At 41.8% G+C, this 23,097-nt stretch overlaps 1 protein-coding gene across 1 annotated transcript in view; it reads right to left on the minus strand.

Moving 5' to 3' along the window:
- Positions 1-13,843: 13,843 nt before the first annotated feature.
- The window catches only part of LOC132477393 (phosphatidylinositol 3,4,5-trisphosphate 3-phosphatase TPTE2-like), a 51,256-nt gene continuing 42,002 nt past the window's right edge, over positions 13,844-23,097 (minus strand). The window contains exons 15-17 of the mRNA XM_060079760.1: positions 19,574-19,672; positions 18,208-18,278; positions 13,844-13,970 (exon numbers count right to left, since the gene is read on the minus strand). Of these exons, the coding sequence (XP_059935743.1) occupies positions 13,844-13,970; positions 18,208-18,278; positions 19,574-19,672 (297 nt within the window). The remainder of the gene's footprint in view (positions 13,971-18,207; positions 18,279-19,573; positions 19,673-23,097) is intronic.

Here is a 23,097-nt window from a genome sequence, read left to right on the forward strand (position 1 = left end):
TATATATATTTTTTCTGCTTTATAACAAATTTAATCAGTTATACATATACATATGTTCCCATATCCCCTCCCTTTTGCGTCTCCCTCCCACCCTCCCTATCCCACCCCTCCAGGCGGTCACAAAGCACCGAGCTGATCTCCCTGTGCTATGCGGCTGCTTCCCACTAGCTATCTACCTTACGTTTGGTAGTGTATATATGTCCATGCCGCTCTTTCGCTTTGTCACAGCTTACCCTTCCCCCTCCCCATATCCTCAAGTCCATTCTCTAGTAGATCTGTGTCTTTATTCCTGTCTTACCCCTATGTTCTTCATGACATTTTTTTCTCAAATTCCATATATATGTGTCAGCATACAGTATTTGTCTTTCTCTTTCTGACTTACTTCACTCTGTATGACAGACTCTAGGTCCATCCACCTCATTACAAATAGCTCAATTTCGTTTCTTTTTATGGCTGAGTAATATTCCACTGTATATATGTGCCACATCTTCTTTATCCATTCATCCGATGATGGACACTTAGGTTGTTTCCATCTCCGGGCTACTGTAAATAGGGCTGCTATGAACATTTTGGTATATGACTCTTTTTGAATTAGGGTTTTCTCAGGGTATATGCCCAGTACTGGGATTGCTGGGTCATATGGTAGTTCTATTTGTAGTTTTTTAAGGAACCTCCATACCGTTCTCCATAGCGGCTGTACCAATTCACATTCCCACCAGCAGTGCAAGAGTGTTCCCTTTTTTCCACACCCTCTCCAGCATGTATTGTTTCTAGATTTTTTGATGATGGCCATTCTGTCTGGTGTGAGATGATACCTCACTGTAGTTTTGATTTGCATTTCTCTAATGATTAATGATGTTGAGCATTCTTTCATGTGTTTGTTGGCAGTCTGTATATCTTCTGTGGAGAAATGTCTATTTAGGTCTTCTGCCCATTTTTGGATTGGGTTGTTTGTTTTTTTGCTATTGAGCTGCATGAGCTGCTTATAAATTTTGGAGATTAATCCTTTGTCCGTTGCTTCATTTGCAAATATTTTCTCTCATTCTGAGGGTTGTCTTTTGGTCTTATTTATGGTTTCCTTTGCTGTGCAAAAGGTTTGAAGTTTCATTAGGTCCCATTTGATTATTTTTGTCTTTATTTCCATTTCTCTAGGAGGTGGGTCAAAAAGGATCTTGCTGTGATTTATGTCATAGAGTGTTCTGCCTATGTTTTCCTCTAAGAGTTTGATAGTGTCTGGCCTTACATTTAGGTCTTTCATCCATTTGGAGCTTATTTTTGTGTATGGTGTCAGGGAGTGATCTAATCTCATACTTTTACATGTAGCGGTCCAGTTTTCCCAGCACCACTTATTGAAGAGGCTGTCCTTTCTCCACTGTACATTCCTGCCTCCTTTATCAAAGATAAGGTGACCATATGTGCGTGGGTTTATCTCTGGGCTTTCTATCCTGTTCCAGTGATCTATCTTTCTGTTTTTGTGCCTGTACCATACTGTCTTGATTACTGTAGCTTTGTAGTATAGTCTGAAGTCAGGGAGCCTGATTCCTCCAGCTCCGTTTTTCCTTCTCAAGATTGCTTTGGCTATTTGGGGTCTTTTGTTTTTCCAAACAAATTGTGAATTTTTTTGTTCTAGTTCTGTGAAAAATGCCATGCCAGTGGTAGTTTGATAGGGATTGCCTTGAATGTGTAGATTGCTTTGGGTAGTAGAGTCATTATCACAATATTGATTCTTCCAATCCAGGAACATGGTATATCTCTCCTTCTATTTGTATCATTTTTAATTTCTTTCATCAGTGTCTTATAATTTTCTGCACACAGGTCTTTTGTCTCCTTAGGTAGGTTTATTCCTAGATATTTTATTCTTTTTGTTGCAATGGCAAATGGGAGTGTTTTCTTGATTTCACTTTCAGATTTTTCATCATTAGTATACAGGAATGCCAGAGATTTCTGTGCATTAATTTTGTATCCTGCTACTTTACCAAATTCATTGATTAGCTCTAGTAGTTTTCTGGTAGCATCTTTAGGATTCTCAGTGGATAGTCTCATGTCATCTGCAAACAGTGACAGCTTTACTTCTTCTTTTCCAATTTGGATTCCTTTTATTTCCTTTTCTTCTCTGATTGCTGTCACTAAAACTTCCAAAACTATGTTGAATAATAGTGGTGAGAGTGCGCAGCCTTGTCTTGTTCCTGATCTTAGAGGGAATGGGTTCTGTTATTCACCACTGAGAATGATGTTGGCTGTGGGTTTGTCATATATGGCCTTTATTATGTTGAGGAAAGTTCCCTCTGTGCCTACTTTCTGGAGAGTTTTTATCATAAATGGATGTTGAATTTTGTCAAAAGCTTTTTCTGCATCTGTTGAGATGATCATATGGTTTTTATCCTTCAGTTTCTTGATATGGTGTATCACATTGATTTGCGTATATTGAAGAATCCTTGCATTCCTGGGATAAACCCCACTTGATCATGGTGTATGATCCTTTTAATGTGCTGTTGGATTCTGTTTGCTAGTATTTTGTTGAGGATTTTTGCATCTATGTTCATCAGTGATATTGGTCTGTAGTTTTCTTTTTTTGTGACATCTTTGTCTGGTTTTGGGATCAGGGTGATGGTGGCCTCATAGAATAAGTTTGGGAGTGTTCCTCCCTCTGCTGGATTTTGGAAGAGTTTGAGAAGGATAGGTGTTAGCTCTTCTCTAAATGTTTGATAGAATTCACCTGTGAAGCCATCTAGTCCTGGGCTTTTGTTTGTTGGAAGATTTGTAATCACAGTTTCAACTTCAGTGCTTGTGATTGGTCTGTTTATATTTTCTCTTTCTTCCTGGTTCAGTCTCGGAAGGTTGTGCTTTTCTAAGAATTTGTCCATTTCTTCCAGGTTGTCCATTTTATTGGCATAGAGTTGCTTGTAGTGATCTCTCATGATCCTATGTATTTCTGCAGTGTCAGTTGTTACTTCTCCTTTTTCATTTCTAATTCTGTTGATTTGAGTCCTCTCCCCTTTTTTCTTGATAAGTCTGGCTAATGGTTTATCAATTTTGTTTATCTTCTCAGAAAACCAGCTTTTAGTTTTATTGATCTTTGCTATCATTTCCTTTATTTCTTTTTCATTTATTTCTGATCTGATCTTTATGATTTCTTTCCTTCTTCTAACTTTGGGGTTTTTTTGTTCCTCTTTCTCTAATTACTTTAGGTGTAAGGTTAGGTTGTTTGTTTGAGATGTTTCTTGTTTCTTGAGGTAGGAGTGTATTGCTATAAACTTCCCTCTTAGAACTGCCTTTGCTGCATTCCATGGGTTTTGTGTCATTGTGTTTTCATTGTCATTTGCTTCTAGGTATTTTTTGATTTCCTCTTTGATTCTTTCAGTGACCTCTTGGTTATTTAGTAGCATATTGTTTGTCCTCCATGTGTTTTTATTTTTTACAGTTTTTTTCCTGTAATTGATACCTAGTCTCATAGCATTGTGGTCGGAAAAGATACTTGATATGATTTCAATTTTCTTAAATTTACCAAGGCTTGATTTGTGACCCAAGATATGATCTATCCTGGAAAATATTCCATGAGCACTTGAGAAGAAAGTGTATTCTATTGTTTTTGGATGGAATGTCTTATAAATATCAACTAAATCCTTCTTGTTTATTAATGTGTCATTTAAAGCTTGTGTTTCCTAATTTATTTTCATTTTGGATGATCTGTCCATTGGTGAAAGTGGGGTGTTGAAGTCCCCTACTATGAGTGTGTTACTGTCGATTTCCCCTTTTATGGCTGTTAGCATTTGCCTTATGTATTGAGGTGCTCCTATGTTGGGTGCATAAATATTTTACAATTGTTATATCTTCTTCTTGGATTCATCCCTTGATCATTATGTAGTGTCCTTCTTTGTCTCTTCTAATAGTCTTTATTTTAAAGTCTATTTTGTCTGATAGGAGAATTGCTACTCCAGCTTTCTTTTGATTTCCAGTTGCATGGAATATCTTTTTCCATCCCCTCACTTTCAGTCTGTATGTGGCCCTAGGTCTGAAGTGGCTCTCTTGTAGACAGCATATATATGGGTCTTGTTTTTGTATCTATTCAGCTGGTGTGTGTCTTTTGTTTGGAGCATTTAATCCATTTACATTGAAGGTAATTATTGATATATACGTTCCTATTACCATTTTCTTAATTGTTTTGGGTTTGTTTTTGTAGGTTTTTTCCTTCTCTTGTGTTTCCTGCCTAGAGAAGTTCCTTTAGCATTTGTTGTAGAGCTGGTTTGGTGGTGCTGAATTCTCCTAACTTTTGCTTGTCTGTAAAGGTTTTAATTTCTCAGTCGAATCTAAATGAGATCCTTGCTGGGTAGAGTAATCTTGGTTGCAGGTTTTTCTCCCTCATCACTTTCAATATGTCCTGCCACTCCCTTCTGGCTTGCAGAGTTTCTGCTAAGAGATCAGCTGTTAACCTTATGGGGATTCCCTTGTATGTTATTTGTTGCTTTTCCCTTGCTGCTTTTAATATTTTTTCTTTGTATTTAATTTTTGATAGTTTGATTAATATGTGTCTAGGAGTGTTTCTCCTTGGATTTATCCTGTATGGGACTCTCTGTGCTTCCTGGACTTGACTATCTCCTTTCCCATGTTATGGAAGTTTTCAACTAGAATCTCTGCAAATATTTTCTCAGACACTTTCTTTTTCTCTTCTTCTGCTGGGACCTCTATAATTCAAATGTTGGTGCATTTAATGTTTTCCCAGAGGTTTCTGAGACTGTCCTCAATTCTTTTCATTCTTTTTTCTTTATCCTGCTCTGCAGTAGTTATTTCCACTATTTTATCTTCCAGGTCACTTATCCGTTGTTCTGCCTCAGTTATTCTGCTATTGATTCCTTCTAGAGAATTTTTCTTTTCATTTATTGTGTTGTTCATCATTGTTTGCTCTTTAGTTCTTCTAGGTCCTTGTTAAGCGTTTCTTGTATTTTCTCCATTCTCTTTCCAAGATTTTGGATCATCTTTACTACCATTCCTCTGAATTCTTTTTCAGGTAGACTGCCTATTTCCTCTCATTTGTTTGGTCTGGTGGGTTTTTACCTTGCTCCTTCATCTGCTGCATATTTCTCTGTCTTCTCATTTCATTTAACTTACTGTGATTGGGGTTTCCTTCTTGCAGGCTGAAGGTTCGTAGTTTCCGTTGTCTTTGGTGTCTGCCCCCAGTGGGTAAGATTGGTTCAGTGGCTTGTGTAGGCCTCCTGATAGAGGGGACTAGTGCCTGTTCTGATGGGTGGGGCTGGATCTTGTCTTTCTGGTGGGCAGGGCTGTGTCCAATGGTGTGTTTTGTGGTGTCTGAACTTATGATTTTAGGCAGCCTCTCTGCTAATGGGTGGGGTTGTGTTCCTGTCTTGCTAGTTGTTTGGCAGAGGGTGTCCAGCTCTGTAGCTTGCTGGTCGTTGAGTGGAGCTGGGTCTTAGCGTTGAGATGGAGATCTCTGGGAGAGCTCTTGCCAATTGATATTACATGGAGCTGGGAGGTCTCTGGTGGTCCAATGTCCTGAACTCGGCTCTCCCACCTCAGAGGCTCAGGTCTGATACCCAGCCAGAGCACCAAGACCCTGTCAGTCACATGGCTCAGAAGAAAAGAGAGGGAAAAACAAAAGAAGGAAAAATAATAAATAAAATAAAATAGTTAAAATAAAATTAAAAAGTAATAAAAAGAGAGCAACCAAACCAATAAACAAATCCACCAATGATAACAAGCGCTACAAACTATACTAAGATAAAAATCAGAAACAAGTCAGTGTCACACAGCAAACCCCAAGTCCACAGTTGCTCCCGAAGTCCACTGCCTCAATTTTGGGATGATTCGTTGTCTATTCAGGTATTCCACAGATGCAGGGTACCTCAAATTGATTGTGGAGATTTAATCCGCTGCTCCTGAGGCTGCTGGGAGAGATTTCCCTTTCTCTTCTTTGTTCGCACAGCTCCTTGGGTTCAGCTTTGGATTTGGACCCGCCTCTGCCTGTAGGTTGCCCTCAGGCATCTGTTCACGCCCAGACAGGACAGGTTTAAAGCAGCGCTGATTAGGGGACTCTGGCTCACTCGTGCTGGGGGGAGGGAGGGGTACGGTAGTTATAATTGGAATGTGGGGTGAGCCTGTGGCGGCAGAGGCCAGCGTGACGTTGCAGCCGCCTGAGGTGTGCTGTGTGTTCTCCTGGGGAAGCTGTCCCTGGATCACGGGATCCTGGCAGTGGTGGGCTGCACAGGCTCCTGGGGTGGGTGTGGAGAGTGACCTGCGCTTGCACACAATTCTTGGTGGCTGCAGCAGCAGCGTTAGCATTTCATGCCCATCTCTGGTGTCCGAGCAGATCGCCACGGCTTGTGCCCGTCTCTGGAGCTCGTTTAGGCGGTGCTCTGCCTTCTGTGGGCAGACAGGGAAGGGATCCCCTCTCCTCGCGCACCCCGAAACAATGGTCTCTTGCATCTCTGGAAGGTCCAGACTTTTCCCCGGACTCCCTCCCGATTAGCTGTGGTGCACTAGCCCCCTTCAGGCTGTGTTCACGCAGCCAACCCCAGTCCTCTCCCTGGGGTCTGACCTCTGAAGCCCGAGCCTCAGCTCCCAGCCCCCAGCCCCCGCCTGCCCCGGCAGGTGAGCAGACAAGCCTCTCGGGCTGGTGAGTGCTGGTCGGCACCGATCCTTTGTGCAGGAATCTCTCCGCTTTGCTCTCTGCACGCCTGTTGCTGCGCCCTCTGTGGCTCTGAAGCTCCCCCCATCCCAAGCCCCACCGTGAAGGGGCTTCCTAGTGTGTGGAAACCTTTCCTCCTTCACGGCTCCCTCCCAGAGGTGCAGGTCCCGCCCCTATTCTTTTGTCTCTGTTTATTCTTTTTTCTTTTGCCCTACCCAGGTACGTGGGGAGTTTCTTGCCTTTTGGGAGGTCTGAGGTCTTCTGCCAGCGTTCAGTAGGTGTTCTGTAGGAGGTGTTCCACATGTAGATGTATTTCTGGTGTATTTGTGGGGAGGAAGGTGATCTCCGCGTCTTACTCCTCCGCCATCTTGAAGGTTCCCCCCCCCCGCCACCAAAACTTTTTTACTGGAATAACATTTGTTCATTTGCTCTGGGTCCATTTTAGGGGAGTATACAGACATTACTTTCCCTGTAGGATATCACCAACAAATGGGGAAATCACCTATAAATCATCTTGCAATAAACTTAAACTTAGTAATAAATCTTGATGGTGTTTTGAGAGCAGTGAGAAGTGTACTTCTTTCTAGTTTATCCTGATTAACTGCTTGACACAACTGTATCAATGTTTGGCTCACATGAGTGGTTACTTTTTTCTTAAGTACCTCCCTTCAGTGTTCTGGACCTATTCTGGGGATAGTCAAGCTCCTAGGCTTAACTGTTAGGTTTAATAACTTTGCTTTTTCATGGCAAAGGAAGAATCAGAGCTGTGGGACATTAATATATTAAAATACTTAAGAGAAAGTTGAAAAAGATGCAGCCTGGGTTTCAGTGGCCTCTGTTCTCACTCCCCATGGTAGGGCGTTGGCATGCTGCTGGGGGCCTGCTGGTTCTTGGGGGGGCAGGCCTCTGGAGGACGGGGCAGGAGGGCCACAGAGACCAGCCTAAATCTGACCCTCACTAGGGCTGCCCCTTGTCCTGGAGTCATGAGGGACAGCCCTAGGCTACCACACAGAACCTGTGCTCTTAGACAGTTTGACAGTTGCCCCAGAGAACTGTGTTCCTCAGCTTTAGTGTTTGTATTAGCACCTACCTGCAGCCACTACTACGTTGACCTCTGGAAATATCACATCAGCTGTTCTTGAGACAAAACAGTGTTTGCTCATTTTCTTCTCTAGGCCCTGTCCCTTTGATGTTAAGTGGTGGATTTGGTGGAATCTGCCTCTGGCTTGCTGTTTACCCAGTGGGTTGTATCAAATCCAGAATTCAAGTTCTCTCCATGTCTGGAAAACAGGCAGGATTTATTGGAACTTTTATAAGCATTGTGAAAAATGAAGGTGAGTCTGCCAATTGCTGAAACAGAGGAGGTACGTATAGAGAGTGGTCATTTGGCTGCTAGTCTTGTCGAAGTTGATCAGATGGGTAATCGCTCTCTTCCACCGCCTCACTTTGCTAACAGTGTATGTAATTCACATTTGTGGATTTGTTTCCAGACCCCTTTCTTTAGCTTACTTCATTATTCTCAAGAATGTTTATTTATTTTTTGCTGTGTTGAGGCTTTGTTGCTGCGCACTGGCTTTCTCTAGTTGTGGCGAGCGGGGGCTACTCTTCACTGCGGTGCGCGGGCTTCTCATTGCGGTGGCTTCTCTTGTTGCGAAGCACGGGCTCTAGGCACATGGGCTTCAGTAGTTGTGGCTCGCGGGCTCAGTAGTTGTGGCTTGCGTGCTCTAGAGTGCAGGCTCAGTAGTTGTGGTGCACAGGCTTAGTTGCTCCGCGGCATGTGGGATCTTCCTGGACCAGGGATCGAACCCGTGTCCCCTGCATTGGCAGGCAGATTCTTAACCACTGCGCCACCAGGGAAGTCCCCTCAAAAATGTTTAAAGCTCTGATTCCTAACCTTTGGGCCAGGACTTTGTTTCTAAGTAGCCTGGTGGGAATTTTTAAAGTATGTGTTTTGTCTAAGAGGACAAATGTTTCAGAGTTAGCACCACCTTTTTTTTTTTTTTGGCTGCACTCTGTGGCATGTGAAACTTCCCCAACCAGGGATCCAGCCCACTCCCCCTGCAGTGGAAGTGTGGAGTCTTAACCACTGGACCACCAGGGAAACCCTGCACCACTTGTTTTAAACAATATCATCAGGAGATGAGCTCTAACAGCATATCAGTAAGGCATTTAAAAGAATGTACATCCTTAATGATAAGACTTCTGCAATGAGAAAGGCACTAAGCAATTTCTGAAGGTGATTTGCTATCAGTTTTTAGCTATTCAGGTGGATAAAGACGTTTGAAGTAGTGTTTGTATAAAGCCAATTTTACGCCACTGGTGAGTAAAGACCTGTCCTTCCAGCATCCACTGTACGTCTTAAACCTTGGATGTGCACTTTTCTGTCTTGATTTTGAGAGAAAGTGAGCACAGTAACGGCATGCAGAAGCTGCTTTAACCCCAAATAGAGCACAGACATCTTGTATATTACTAACAGTAACCCCTTTTAAATTTGCATTACACTTGATAGTTTTCCAAAGTACTTACACCTCCCTCATCTGCCTGGATCTTCAGAACTGCCTTGGGCAGTGCTAATACTAGAAACAGGTCTTCGACGTCAATGTCAGTGCTATGTGTTCTGGCCCAGGGCCTCGTGGTCCTCGCCCCCCCCCAGGTGAAGCTGCGAAGTTGCTGCCGTCCGTGGCTCTGTGGCTGCCTCCTGTCGTCCACGTGAGGCCCCCTGCTCTGCCTGATCCGCTTACCAGGAGGTAACAGGCACGGGATCGGTGACTGTTCCCTGGGCCTCGCCAGCTTTGCTGCAGACCTGCCCTTGCCCTTGTTTCTACTAGTCTCTCCACTTCCAGGAGTCCAGGGAAACCTGTTCCATCACTGCTGGTTTCTAGCGCTATTGTCTGGATTTGTAACTGTAAAAATATCTGTGCTGTGTGGGTTCCTGGGATATTTCCAAGGAGGGGGAGCTCAGTCTCTGGTCACCCTTTTGTTTTCTAGGAATAACGGCCTTATATTCTGGACTGAAACCTACGATGATTCGTGCGTTCCCTGCCAATGGGGCGCTCTTTTTGGCCTATGAATACAGCAGGAAGTTGATGATGAGCCAGTCTGAAGTATACTGAAGTGTTCTGGCAAACCTCGATCCAAGTGAAGCTGTTTGAGGACTGCAGTTCTCAGGGTTTCGAGGAGTACAAGACCAATGTGGAATTTTTTGATTTTGTGGAAATTTTTTTTGTGTCTTCCATTTTTCTACCTTCTACCTTAAACTTTATAGAAGAGCTTCTCTTTTATATTATATAATTTCTGCCCATAATTGTAGTGAAATGGAAAAGTTGCTGCTCTTTGTCCTTGGTGGGACATACAGGGTGGGCTGCTGGCCCTAGGTACCTAATCTGAAAGGCTAAGTAGAGCTCTATCAAGGGCTTTTGCATAAACCTGTATGTGTACATGCAGTTTAGATGGTTCTGTGTTGTGAGTGAAGCACAATTTAGTTCCATGTTTAATCTCAGATCTCACTAGAATAAACCAGAGGTAAGCATGTTTCATGAGGATGGTTATAAATGCTTAATCCATTCTAGATGTGGGTCTCTTTTAAAATCTGCTGAGCCCGTATCCTATAATAATTGGTTAAAGTTTTTAAAAAGTTTTCCTGTGGTGCTTGAAAACTAAGGGGTCCGTCTAGATTCTAAAGAGGAGAATATACCTGCATACTGCTGTGGCACCCGTGTTCTTGGTTTAAGTTTCAGAGTAAGCGTCCTGGATTTTCCCAAGGTGCTCCTCGGTGGGAACAGTGCCATCCATCTTCTTCCAGGCGGGATCACATTCCAGGCTTGGACACATTGTTGGTGTGGCCCAGAGCCTTTGGGAAGCAGCACGGCCCTCGCCTGTGCCAGCCCCTCCTCCCGTCCCAAGGAGCTCCTCTCTGCTGGGCTTGAGCTCAAGGCAGGGGCTGAGGGGAGGGGCCTGGGCTGCTCTGTTTAGACTGTGGCCGACAGCGGCCCCGAGCTTCTGCCTCTGTGTGTCCTGGCCTGGGCGGGATCCCAGAGAAGTCTGTGGGACCACCTGTGGGGCTGCTGATCCACTCTGGACCACGCCCTTCTTGCCTCTGCCCATCGGAAGCCCTTCCAGGGAGCAGCGTGCCAAAGCCGAGAGAGGCCCTGGCTCCCCGTCTGGGGACGGAGTGGTGGTGCTTGTGGGCAAAGTGGTCTCCTTTCAGGGGGAACCAGAGTGTCGTGCTTGCACTCCCCGTGAGGGGTGTCAGGGCTGACCCAGGCTGAAGTTTGTCTCGGGATCCCTCACTCCTTGCCATGCTGGAGCCTTTCATGTGGGGTACTGGCTGTTGTGAATTTCAGTGATGGTGGTCTCTGGGGTGTGACTTAATCAGCGAAGCAAAGGTAATTTCATTAAACTATGCCGTACGTATGCACTACTAACAAACCCTGGTTCATCTGACTCCCGTAGACTTGGGATGGGCAGCTGTTCCCTGGTCGTCTGGTTTACGGGAGCCCTTGTCGTCACCAGTGAGGTCAGCCGCCGCATTCTGTGCTGCTCCGAGACCCCCCAGGCCTCTAATAAAGAGTGCTTCATCCGCCCCCGCGGCTGATGCGGTGATCATGATCCACACTGGTACGTCCGCCCCTGCCGGCAGAACGGAAGCCGTGTGTGAGACCTCCAGTTTGCACACGTGTTTGTTCTCCCTGCAGGCTCGGTGGCGACTCCGGCCAGAAGCCAGAGAGGGTCGGGAAGGCCAGCTGCTGGCAGACGTTTAGTGGAGGGGGGATGCCCGGTGTTGTGCCCGATGGGCTCCAGAGCTATGCCTGGTCTTCCGTTTGCCTCTTCTTGAAAAGCAATTTTTCTACCTTACTTTTGTCCGTACTTCAACGGTCAGTAGCTACTGAGTGGTGCTTCTTCTGAACAGGCCTGGATTGAAGCAAAAACAGCAAATGGGACTGGCTTCCCTCAGGAAGTGACCTGCTCCAGAGCCCACCGGGCCCCTTTGTCTAAGCCCTGTTGGCAGTAGGTCTTCTCACGTGTTGTCCTGTGAACATTTAACTGAATATCTTCAACAGAAACTGTCTAAGGCAAGTAAGAGTGAGTGGGAGTAGTGAATGGAAACTTAACACAGAGTTGGTGTTTTTTACGTTTCATTCTGTTTGCTTAATTCATGGCTCAGTATTTGGGTACAATTTGTACCATTTCAAATCTGTACTCCAGACAAAAATAGAGTAACTTGAAATACTGTGTTTAAAGAAATTCTCGTGTTCTATCATTAAATTTGCCTAATAGTTGACTATATGGTTTGTTTAAGTACTTTACGTGCTAAGAACCAACTGTCAGGAATGTTTGAGTTATGTATGGTGATATTTTAAGGTGATGGTTTTATTGCAACGAGCATTGGTTTTTTTTGTCAGCAAGATTCCTGATGTAAAATAACTACTGATATAAATACATATTCTGTATACACTGCAGTTACGAAACGTGGCCCACTAGAATTGCTCTCCCTCCACCAGGCTCTGTATGTGATGTGACTGATTTGGCAGGATGCCATTCTATTTTTTAAAATAAACTTCTGGATATCAAGTTTTGGATAGTTCTGTTCCAGGTCAGTAAATTCTATTCAAGAAAACCAGTAGCGTTCTGATATATTATGATCTAAGTTTCTCAAGTTGTTTTACGAATTCTTCGCACTGGGTTCTAGGAAAGCAGCCCTGCTGGAGGCCCTGAACAAGTTCTCTTTATGAGCAAAAGCAGAATAATGTGACAGCTCATAATTGCCAGAAATTTTAATCCATTTTGGAGGGTTAGGGAAGAGAAACCCCCCCACCAACTGTAATTTCCTTTATTTCAAAAAACAAGATTCTGAAAAACTGGGGTTTCCCAACTTGTGCCAGTGTTCAAGGTAGATCTTACTCCTCACTTTTTTTCCCATTCACCTAGGCCTGCCCGCTGATCTGCCCTCCACAGATTATAGCTGCAGGAATTTTAAAGGCAATAACCTGGGCTGCCACAATACATTTCTGTAACCCAAATGACAGGGAACAATGTAGTCATAACATGGAAGGAGTTTGAAAGGCTGTGTCTCCAAGAGCTCTTCCTCTAAGGGGAGTCAGATTAAGGGGTGTAGAATAACATTTGCAGCCTGGCTTTTTGGGGGCTATTTTGAGGGGGAGAGAAGCACCTGCATGGCCTTCCACGCCACCACGCTGGTGGCTCTCCTCCCATCCCTGCTAGGTTGGCACCCACCAAGACTTCTCTATAAACTGTTGCTCTAGTTTCCCTTAAAAAATACTGACTGTGGCAACCTCCAGACCTCCTGGGGCTGCCAACCCAAGTGGCCAGTGGTTAGTGCTGTTACAACACGGCTTAGTTGGAATGGTCTGTCCCAACCCGCCAAACCCTATTTTGTTTATCGTGTGCTTTTTGCAAAGTGCAAGGTTTTTCAGTAACGAGTGCCTGTGTTTTAGCAGAGGCGCTGGTACCCATCATTTGCTACTTTTCACTTCCTGATCAATTCAACTTGGGCTAGATTGTTGAGAGCCTTGCCAATAAAAGGAAAATCACCCAAATAGTCAAGCCAACATAGAACTCTTTTCAAAGACAATTAGGGCCTTAAGATAATGGCAGTGAAAGTACTTAGAATAAAGTAGCACCTGGTACCAAAGAGAAAATGATTCCCTGTGGACACAGGACTAACCAGTGTCTATAATGAAAACTTGACCTTACTTCAGAGTTCCCCAAGCTTAGGTGAAGCTGGTTGTGAGCAGGGGTGAGGGGTTTTAAAACAATCTTTGCTGCCATTTCTGATGCTCGTTAATAGTTTGTAAATCAAGTAGAAGAAGGAAATTAGAAATTACTTTTCTAACAAATCCGAAATTACAAATGTAAAACAAAGCAGGGAATGAATACTTGTCCAAAAATAGATAAGTAAATAAACCCACAGTATTGGGGGTAATCACAATTTATAAATATGTTACTTTGATAGGAAAGTTTTATTTCTGAGTCCTTAAGTGACAACTAACGTTCCCGTGTACTGTTTCAAATTTATCTCAATACAAATGAAAACTGTGACTTCTTTCAAAAAAAACTACTGCCATTGACATTCTCCCTTGTATATATTTAATACAGTTCTCAAGGACATATGTATATATATATGTAAATATATCAGCAAGGAAATAGGTTTAATAGGTAGTAAGGATTGGGAAGAACATGATTCTAGCCAGAAGGGGAACTACAGTTGGTCACCTCATCAAAATAGACCTCGACTGCAAACTCTGGACGGTAAATTTTCCATGCTTTCGGTTTGTGGGGATTATCCAATTCACTTCTTGAAAGATAAAGCCTAGAATAGAAAAAAAATTACATTTTATTGTAGGGCTAACAGAAAAGCCATGCTGTAGGACACCCTTGTTAGAGCTTTAAAAACAAAAAGCCTTGCTGGCCACCATCAGTCTCGACCCCTCCTCTGCATCTAATTAGCTTTCAAAGACCAGCTCTCCCACTTTCTCTCTTAAGACACAAAAATAGCATGACCTTCAGTAAGAACGTATCACTGATCCTTTTAATATTGCCTTTTATGGAATGAACATCTACATTTAATTTCTATATGTGATAAAGCAGACTAGATGTGTATTAAAACCCAGTAATAACAAGTGTCTTTTAAATGATGAAGTTGGCATTTTGGGGAAATTAAGTCGCATAATAAAAACAGCTTTACCAAGGAGTATGGACATTCACACGTTAAATCTTCAGAAAGTATAAAAGTGAGGAGAAAAGTGATCTAGCATGTTGCTTCTCTACTATGAACATGGTGTTTTAAAGGAAAAAACTGTGCCCTTTAGCAAGAACCACTTTTGAGAAGTAGTACCAAATGAAGTTCCACCTAGATGTCTATTTGAGGGACTTCGCTCATGTTATAAGTCAAAGTTTTCTGTCTGGATACATCCAGGGGAAAAAATTGGTAAAAATGTTCCATCAAATCCAAAGTTCACTCTATCAATATCCACTAAATGTGTGTGCATTGTAGGTGTTTGGTCTAGGTTTTTATTTACCATCACCTTAGTGGACTTGAGGTGGGATTAGATGCAGTCTACATTTGAAGAAAAGGCTAGGATTGTATGTCATGGGAACTGTCAATTCATGCCACATACAATCATAACCACTTCTTCAAAACTCTTCTGTATGATTTTTTGAACGTTATCTTTCCTTTAGAATTGAAAGGTATGGTGATGCCAATCTCAAATTTTCAGCACCACAGTATAGAAGACGTGGAGAACTTCTAGATTTAGGAATGAGTTTCAGATATGATAGAGGTTCTTTGGTATACTCTTCAAATCAATTACTTTTTAAAAATAGATTACCCGATTTAGTTATAAGAAAATCAGTTTTAAATGGGAGACTACTACTGATTTTTTAAAAGCTGTCCTCACTGATACTTACTGTGTCTTATAACTTCTGCCCTAGATGTAAGTGTGTCAACTCGCTTTTAAACTAGCTGAAGCCTCCCTGGATGACACCTTCCTGTGGCACAGAATTTGGTGTTGCTCAGTCATCAGTAAATCCACACATACTGAGGACCTGCCATATTCAAGGTACTGAACAAACTCATATTAAACTTTCATGGGAGGCATTTGTTGCCACACTCAAGATCTGCTTATAGTATGTTTTATAACACAGTCCTATGGCATGGACCTTGAGGATAATGCAACAGTGGGTCTCAAGAATAGCCATATTTTTACAATCAGAGAAGAAAAGGAATCCAAATCGGAAAAGAAGTAAAACTGTCACTATTGGCAGATGACATGATACTATACATTGAGAATCCTAAAGATGCTACCAAAAAACTACTAGAGCTAGTCAATGAATTTGGTAAAGTAGCAGGATCCAAAATTCACAGCAGTGTCTTGATTCCTATACACTAGGGATGAAAAATCTGAAAGAGGAATTGAGGAAACACTCCCATTCACCACTGCAAACAAAAAGAATAAAATACCTAGGGATAAACCTACCTAAGGAGACAAAAGACCTGTATGCAGAAAAATGTAAGACACTGATGAAAGAAATTAAAGAGGATACAAACAGATGGAGAGATATACCATGTTCTTGGGTTGGAAGGATCAACATTGTGAAAATGAGTATACTACCCAAAGCAATCTACAGATTCAATGCAATTATCAAACTACCAATGGCATTTTTCACAAAACTAGAGCAAAAAATTTCACAGTTTGTATGGAAACACAAAAGACCCCAAATAGCCAAAGTAATCTTGAGAAATAAAAACGGAGCTGGAGGAATCTGGCTCCCTGACTTCAGACTATACAACAAGGCTATAGTAATTAAGACAGTATGGTACTCACACAAAAACAGAAATACAGATCAATGGAACAGGATAGAAAGCCCAGAGATAAACTCACACACATATGGTCACCTTATCTTTGATAAAGGAGGCAAGAATATACAATGGAGAAAAGACAGCCTCTTCAATAAGTGGTGCTGGGAAAACTGGACAGCCATGTGTCAAAGAATGAAATTAGAACACTTCCTAACACCATACACAAAAATAAACTCAAAATGGATTTGAAACCTAAATGTAAGGCCAGGCACTATAAAACACTTAGAGGAAAACATAGGAAGAACACTATGACATAAATCACAGCAAGATCCTTTTTGACCCACCTTCTAGAGAAATGGAAATAAAAACAAAAAAACAAATGGAACCTAATGAAACTTCAAAGCTTTTGCACAGCAAAGGAAACCATAAACAAGTTGAAAAGACAACCCTCAGAATGGGAGAAAATATTTGCCAATGAAGCAACTGGCAAAGGATTCACCTCCAAAATATACAAGCTCAATATGAAAAATGAAGCTCAATACCAAAAAAAACAAACAACCCAATCCAAACATGGGCAGAAGACCTAAAAAGACATTTCTCCAAAGAAGAGATACACAGTGGCAACAAACACATGAAAGAATGCTCAGCATCACTAATCATTAGAGAAATGCAAATCAAAATAACAATGAGGTGTCACCCCACACCAGTCAGAATGGCCATCATCAAAAAATCTACCAACAATAAATGCTGGAGAGGGTGTGGAGAAAAGGGAACCCTCTTGCACTTTTGGTGGGAATGTAAATTGATACAGCCACTATGGAGAACAGTATGGAGGTTCCTTAAAAAACTAAAATAGAACTACCATATGACCCAGCAATCCCACTACTGGGCATATACCCTGAGGAAAACCATAATTCAAAAAGAGTCATGTACCACAATGTTCATTGCAGCTCTGTTTACAATAGTCAAGACATGGAAGCAACCTTAAGTGTCCATCAACAGGTGAATGGATAAAGAAGATGTGGCACATATATGTAATGGAATATTACTCAGCCATAAAAAGAAATGAAATTGAGTTATCTGTAGTGAGGTGGATGGACCTAGAGTCTGTCATACAGAGTGAAGTAAGTCAGAAAGAGAAAAATACCATATGCCAACACATATATATGGAATCTAAAAAAAAAAAAAAAAAGTCACTATGAACCTAGGAGCAAGACAGGAATAAAGACACAGACCTACTAGAGAATGGACTTGAGGATATGGGGAGGGGGAAGGGTAAGTTGTGACAAAGTGAGAGAGTGGCATGGACATATATACACTACCAAATGTAAAATAGATAGCTAGTGGGAAGCAGCCACATAGCACAGGGAGATCAGCTTTGTGACCACCTAGAGGGGTGGGATAGGGAGGGTGGGAGAGATGGAAACGTAAGAGGGAAGAGATATGGGAACATATGTATACGTATAACTGATTCACTTTGTTATAAAGCAGAAACTAACACACCATTGTAAAGCAATTATATTCCAATAAAGATGTTAAAACAAAACAACAACAAAAAAGATGTGGCACATATATACAATGGAATATGAGCCATAAAAAGAAACAATCAAGTTATTTGTAGTGAGGTGATTGGACCTAGAGGCTATAATACAGAGTGAAGTAAGTCAGAAAGAGAAAAACAAATACTGTATGCTAACACATATATATGGAATCTAAAAAATTGGTTCTGATGAACCTAGGGACAGGGCAGGAATAAAGACAGACATAGAGAATGGACTTCAGGACACGGGGAGGGGGAAGGGTAAGCTGGGAAGAAGTGAGAGAGTGGCATGGATTTGTATATACTACCAGGTGTAAAATAGCTAGCTAGTGGGAAGCAGCTGCATAGCACAGGGAGATCAGCTCGGTGTTGTGTGTCCACCTCGAGGGGTGGGATAGGGATGGTGGGAGGGAGACACAAGAGGGAGGGGGTATGGGGATATATGTATACATATAGCTGATTCACTTTGCTATACAGCAGAAACTAACACAACATTGTAAGACAATTATACTCCAATAAAGATGTTAAAAAATAGCCATATTTTTTAAATAATCAGATCACAATAAGGAAGGCAATGAAGAACAGTGACTCAAGGATTTTTTGGTTTCTATAAATTGGGCTTATGGCAATTAGCAAAAGACTTGTCATTACCTCTTACATAAACATTCGAGACTAAGCTGTTTCTACTGGATTATACCATAGCCATACCTGTTATTTTGTATAAATGATGTATGGAACCAAAAGAAAAATGGATAGTTGTCATAGTATTTAGGAAGAGCCTAAAAAGACATGGTAAAAAAAAAAATTAGTTCTTAGTTCCCATTTTACTGTGAAAAATAATCTTTCCAAAGGGATTAAAATCCCTTCCTTTATTCATCTGTACGTTCATCAAATAACTGTAGCTATTGAATATGCAGCACTTACCGTCAACATTATACTCAAGACACCAAGACAGAGACTTTGAGAGATTGCTGTTCCTTTCTCTCGCCATTTCTAGCAAAATTTTTAAGGACATGTATTTTCTCTATGATAGATATTTATAAATTTAGACACTGGTCTTTTAATCTGGTTTGGATAGTGCTAAACAGAATCTACTAAGGACCTATGTCTATTTCTGCCCCAATGATATCATCCGTTCCTACAAGGAGCAGCTACATTGGATAATTAACCACGATTGATGATGATAGAAATACCTAAGATTTCTGAAAGTGCTTTCATCTCATGACCCTTGACAATCACAAAGGCCAGATATCACCAACATCCCCTTGGCTAGTGCCCCTACACCAGTGCTTCTGCTTAGAGACCACTGATTCAGAGGATTTAGACTGGCTCCGTTATTCAAGGGGAGCTATCCTGGCCACTTGCTTCAACACATGTACCATTTCAAACTTAGTAAATTCTCCGCCAACAGGGTGCAAGCAGGGGATGCAGGAGGGCACAGGAAATAAGCTTTAAATTGAGCAAACACAGTTATACGTTGGCGGTTCTGGTTGATGATTTAATAGGAAAATGAAACTATTGGGGCTTAGAAATTTGCTATATACAGAATAATCAGACATACATTTGATAAATGGTAACATCAATTATACTGTAATGACAATGGAAGATATTCTTATCTTTCATAAATATTGGATTAAATATGCTACTTTAAATGAATTATACATCAATTGAGAGGAAAGCAAAATCTCCCTCACTTTAACGTATTTTATAAGTTATGGGGAGCAATGTGTTTTAAAGATACAAACCAAAAATATCACTGCTATGTAGTTTATACCTTGGTTTTTTTTTTTTTAACATCTGGGTTTTTGTATTTTTTTCTTATTTGAAAATTAATACATGCAAATTGTATATAATTTAGAAAACAAATGAGCAAAAATATATTTAATTACATATTTTCTTTTTAAAAAAAAATTCTATATAGAAATCTGACTTGTTTCGTCTCCCCATCCCTGACTAGGGGTTGACATCTCCTGTCATCTCCCTTGTTGGGAATTGTAGCAAAGGAAATCCCAAACCAGAATCATTCAGAAGACTAGACAAGCTTAGCAGCATAGATTGTTTCTTGATTACTCACCGAACAAGAAGAGAGAAATTTCACTTTCACCTCATCATACAGAGCTGGACAGTTGGATAGATTAATTATTACTCTGTCTGTTTCAGCATCATGAACCATCTGTGAATGAACACATGGAATTCAGAACTATAAACTTAACTGATAATGAGACAACAGTGAAGTTCATGTTCACTTACTGAGGCTTCTTCTATCTAATCACGTACTCTTGGTCTCATAGCCCAATGACTACATGTATAAATGTTAATATTTATTTCTATAAAGTTGCAATACTGGTAACATTTTTAACAGGCCATCGTGGTTGAGGGTTATGGTGGAACACTTGAAAAGCAAAGTATTCCATTTTCTATTAGACTTTAACCAAGTAAACATTAGTGTTGAATGTGTGTCACCTAATTTTCATATGTTGGGGATACATAAGAAGCTCACTTTTAAAGCTAGTATGCGTATTTAAAAAGCAATGCCTAGTTGCTCACATTTTATCAAAAATGTGTTTGCTGATGGGATCATAGGCCTTGTCTGTAGCAGACTGCTGGATGGAGTGACCAAAGGTAGGCCAAGTTTCTGGAATGAACGACTCTGAAGCTATACTGATTATTTGTTACGGATACACCCTTGTATGATAATGACCCCCACAGTGAGAAAGGTCTGTGCTAGGCCCTGTGAAAAATACAAAAGAAAGTGAAGACTCCGTTGATGCTTCGGGGAGTAAAACACATCAGGAACAATAGCAGAATAGCATAGAACTACGTGTTAAGCTGTATGATGAAGACTAAGGGTGCAGCTGTGTGCTTCAGGGAGGCTAACAGGCGTAGAATGAGAAAGTGTCACCGAGGAGGTAGAAACTGAGATGGGCGTGGAAGGACTTGTATAAATGAAGAGGAGCACTGAGGCGGGATCCAGATGGTGGAGTAGGAAGATGCTCCCACGGACACTCCAAAACTACAGTTACGTGTGCAACAGCTCTCTTTGAGAAAGACCTGAAGACTAGTAGAACAGCTCTCCTACAACTAAGGATATAAAGAAAAAAACACATTGAGACAGGAGGAGGGCAGAGATGTGGTCTCAGCAGGACCCATACCCCCAACATGGCTACCCACAAGTGGGAGGGGACCTCACAAACACGGAGGTTCTCCCTAAGGAGAGGGCTTTGAGCTCCACATCAGGCACCCCAGCCCTGGGGACCTGCACCAGGACAATGAGCCCCCATAACATCTCGCTTATGAAAACCAGCAGGGCTTGTATCCAGGAGAGCTGTAGGAAACCAAGACTCTGCTCTTAAAGGGCACACACACAAATTCACTCACTTTGAGTCCCAGGACAGAGGCAGCGCTTTGCAAAGTGCCCAGGCCGTATGTGAAGTACATTCATGAACTTGAGGGTGAGTGCCAAAGCGGGGGAAGAAACTGCCTCTGGGCAACAAAGTGCTGGTGGGCATCATTTAAAAAATTTTCCTTCTACCGAGGCTGGCCCAGCACTGGCAGGTGCCATTTCAAAACATTTGCCCTCTACCTTGCTACCACCACTCACCCCAGCACCAGCATTCCCCTGCAGACCTTTCCTGCCCAAAGCAGCTCCTCCCAGCTGGCACCCCTCCAAAGCAGCTGCCACCCTGCCATATCCAGCGGGAGTCCTTGGCTGGTTGTAGTCCCCCTCCTCCCAGGGTGGGAGCCAACCCCACTCCCCACTGTACCTGCAACTCTTGTGGTTCGGCCCCACAGCCAGCCACACTGGGGCCAGCCTTGTCCACCAGTGAATGTGCAGCAGCTGGGGCCAGGCCACACAGGCAGCTGGCTTGGGGGCCAGCCCCTTCCACCAGTGGGACTGCAGCAACTGTGGTACCACACAACAGGACGGGCACATGCAGCCCCCACAGAACACATCCCTGGCTCTGGTGACCAGCAGGGATTGCTCGTCTGGGCCCCACAGGAAACCACCTACAACACCTTCTTCAAAACCAGAAGATGGAGCTAATCTACCTCATACACAGAAACAAATGAGGAGACAGGAATACGTTCCAAATCAAAGAACAAGACAAAACTTCAGGATAAGAACCAACGAAATGGACATAAGTCATCAACCTGGTAGTGTTCAAATACCCATAAAGATACACACCAAACTTGGAAGAAGAATGAACACAGTGAGAACTTCAACAAAGAGATATAAAAAAGAACCAGTCCGAGCTGAAGAATACAATTACTGAAAGGAACAATACAGTAGATGGAATCAAGAGCATATGAGGTGCAAAAGAATGGAAAAACAACTAGTTATGTACAAGGGAACCCCTATAAGACTATCAGCTGATTTTTCAGCAGAAACTGTACAGGCCATAAGCGAGTGGCACAATATATTCAAAGTACTGAGAGGGAAAAACTTATAGCCAAGAATACTCTATCCGGCAAGGTTTCTGTACAGAATTGAAGGAGGAATAAAGTTTCCCTGAGAAGCAGAAACTACAGGAGTTCACCACTGAACCAGTCGTACAAGAAATGTTAAAAGGACTTCTTTAAGGAAAAAAAGAAAAGGCCATTACTAGAAATCAGAAAACATGTGAAAGGAAGAATCTCCCTGGTAAAAGCAAACGTAGAGTAAAGGCAGTGGATCAACCACTTACAAAGGTTATAAAGTTTAAAGACAAAAGTTGTAAAATCAACTATAACTACAATAAGTAGTAGGTATACAAAATCAAAAGATGTAAAATGTATCAAAAACATAAAACATGGAGTGGGGGGAGTAAAAATGTAGAACTTAAGTAATCAACTTAAAATAGACTGCTATACACGAACCTCAAATTAACCACAAACCAAAAACCTAATATTGAGAAAAATTAGAAAAAGGAATTCAAACATAATGCTAAAGAAAGTCATCAAATTCCAAAGGAAGACAGCGAGAGAAGAAGGAACATAGAAGAACTGCAAAAACAACCAGAAAATAATTCACAAAATGGTATTGAGTACAACCTATCAATAATCACTTTAAATGTAAATTCTTCAATCAAAAGACATAGGGTGACTGATGGATTAAAAAAAACAACAAGACCCATCTATATGCTGCCTACAAGAGATTCACTTCTGATCTGAAGACACACACAGACTGAAAGTGAAGGGATACAAAAAAATATTCCATGCAAATAGAAACAAAAATGTGGGGTAGCAATACTTATAGTATACAAAACAGACTTTAAAACAAAGGCTGTAGGACAGCCACATGTAAAAGAACATTCTCGAACACCATGTAGAAAAACTCAAAATGGATTAAAGACCTAAATGTAAGACTGGATACTATAAAACCCCTAGAGGAAAACGTAAGCAGAACACTCTTTGATGTAAATTATAGCAATAATTCTTTGGATCTGTCTCCTAAATCAAAGGAAACAAAAGCAAAAATAAATGAGACCTAATTAAGCATATAAGCTTTTGCATAGCAATGGAAACCAATGACAAAATGAAGAGATAACCTACTGAATGGGGAAAAATATTTGCAAATGATATGACTGATAAGGGGTTAATATCCAAAATATATAAGCA

Source organism: Mesoplodon densirostris, chromosome 17, assembly GCF_025265405.1.
Source record: "Mesoplodon densirostris isolate mMesDen1 chromosome 17, mMesDen1 primary haplotype, whole genome shotgun sequence".
In the NCBI taxonomy this organism is placed as follows: Eukaryota; Metazoa; Chordata; class Mammalia; order Artiodactyla; family Ziphiidae; genus Mesoplodon; species Mesoplodon densirostris.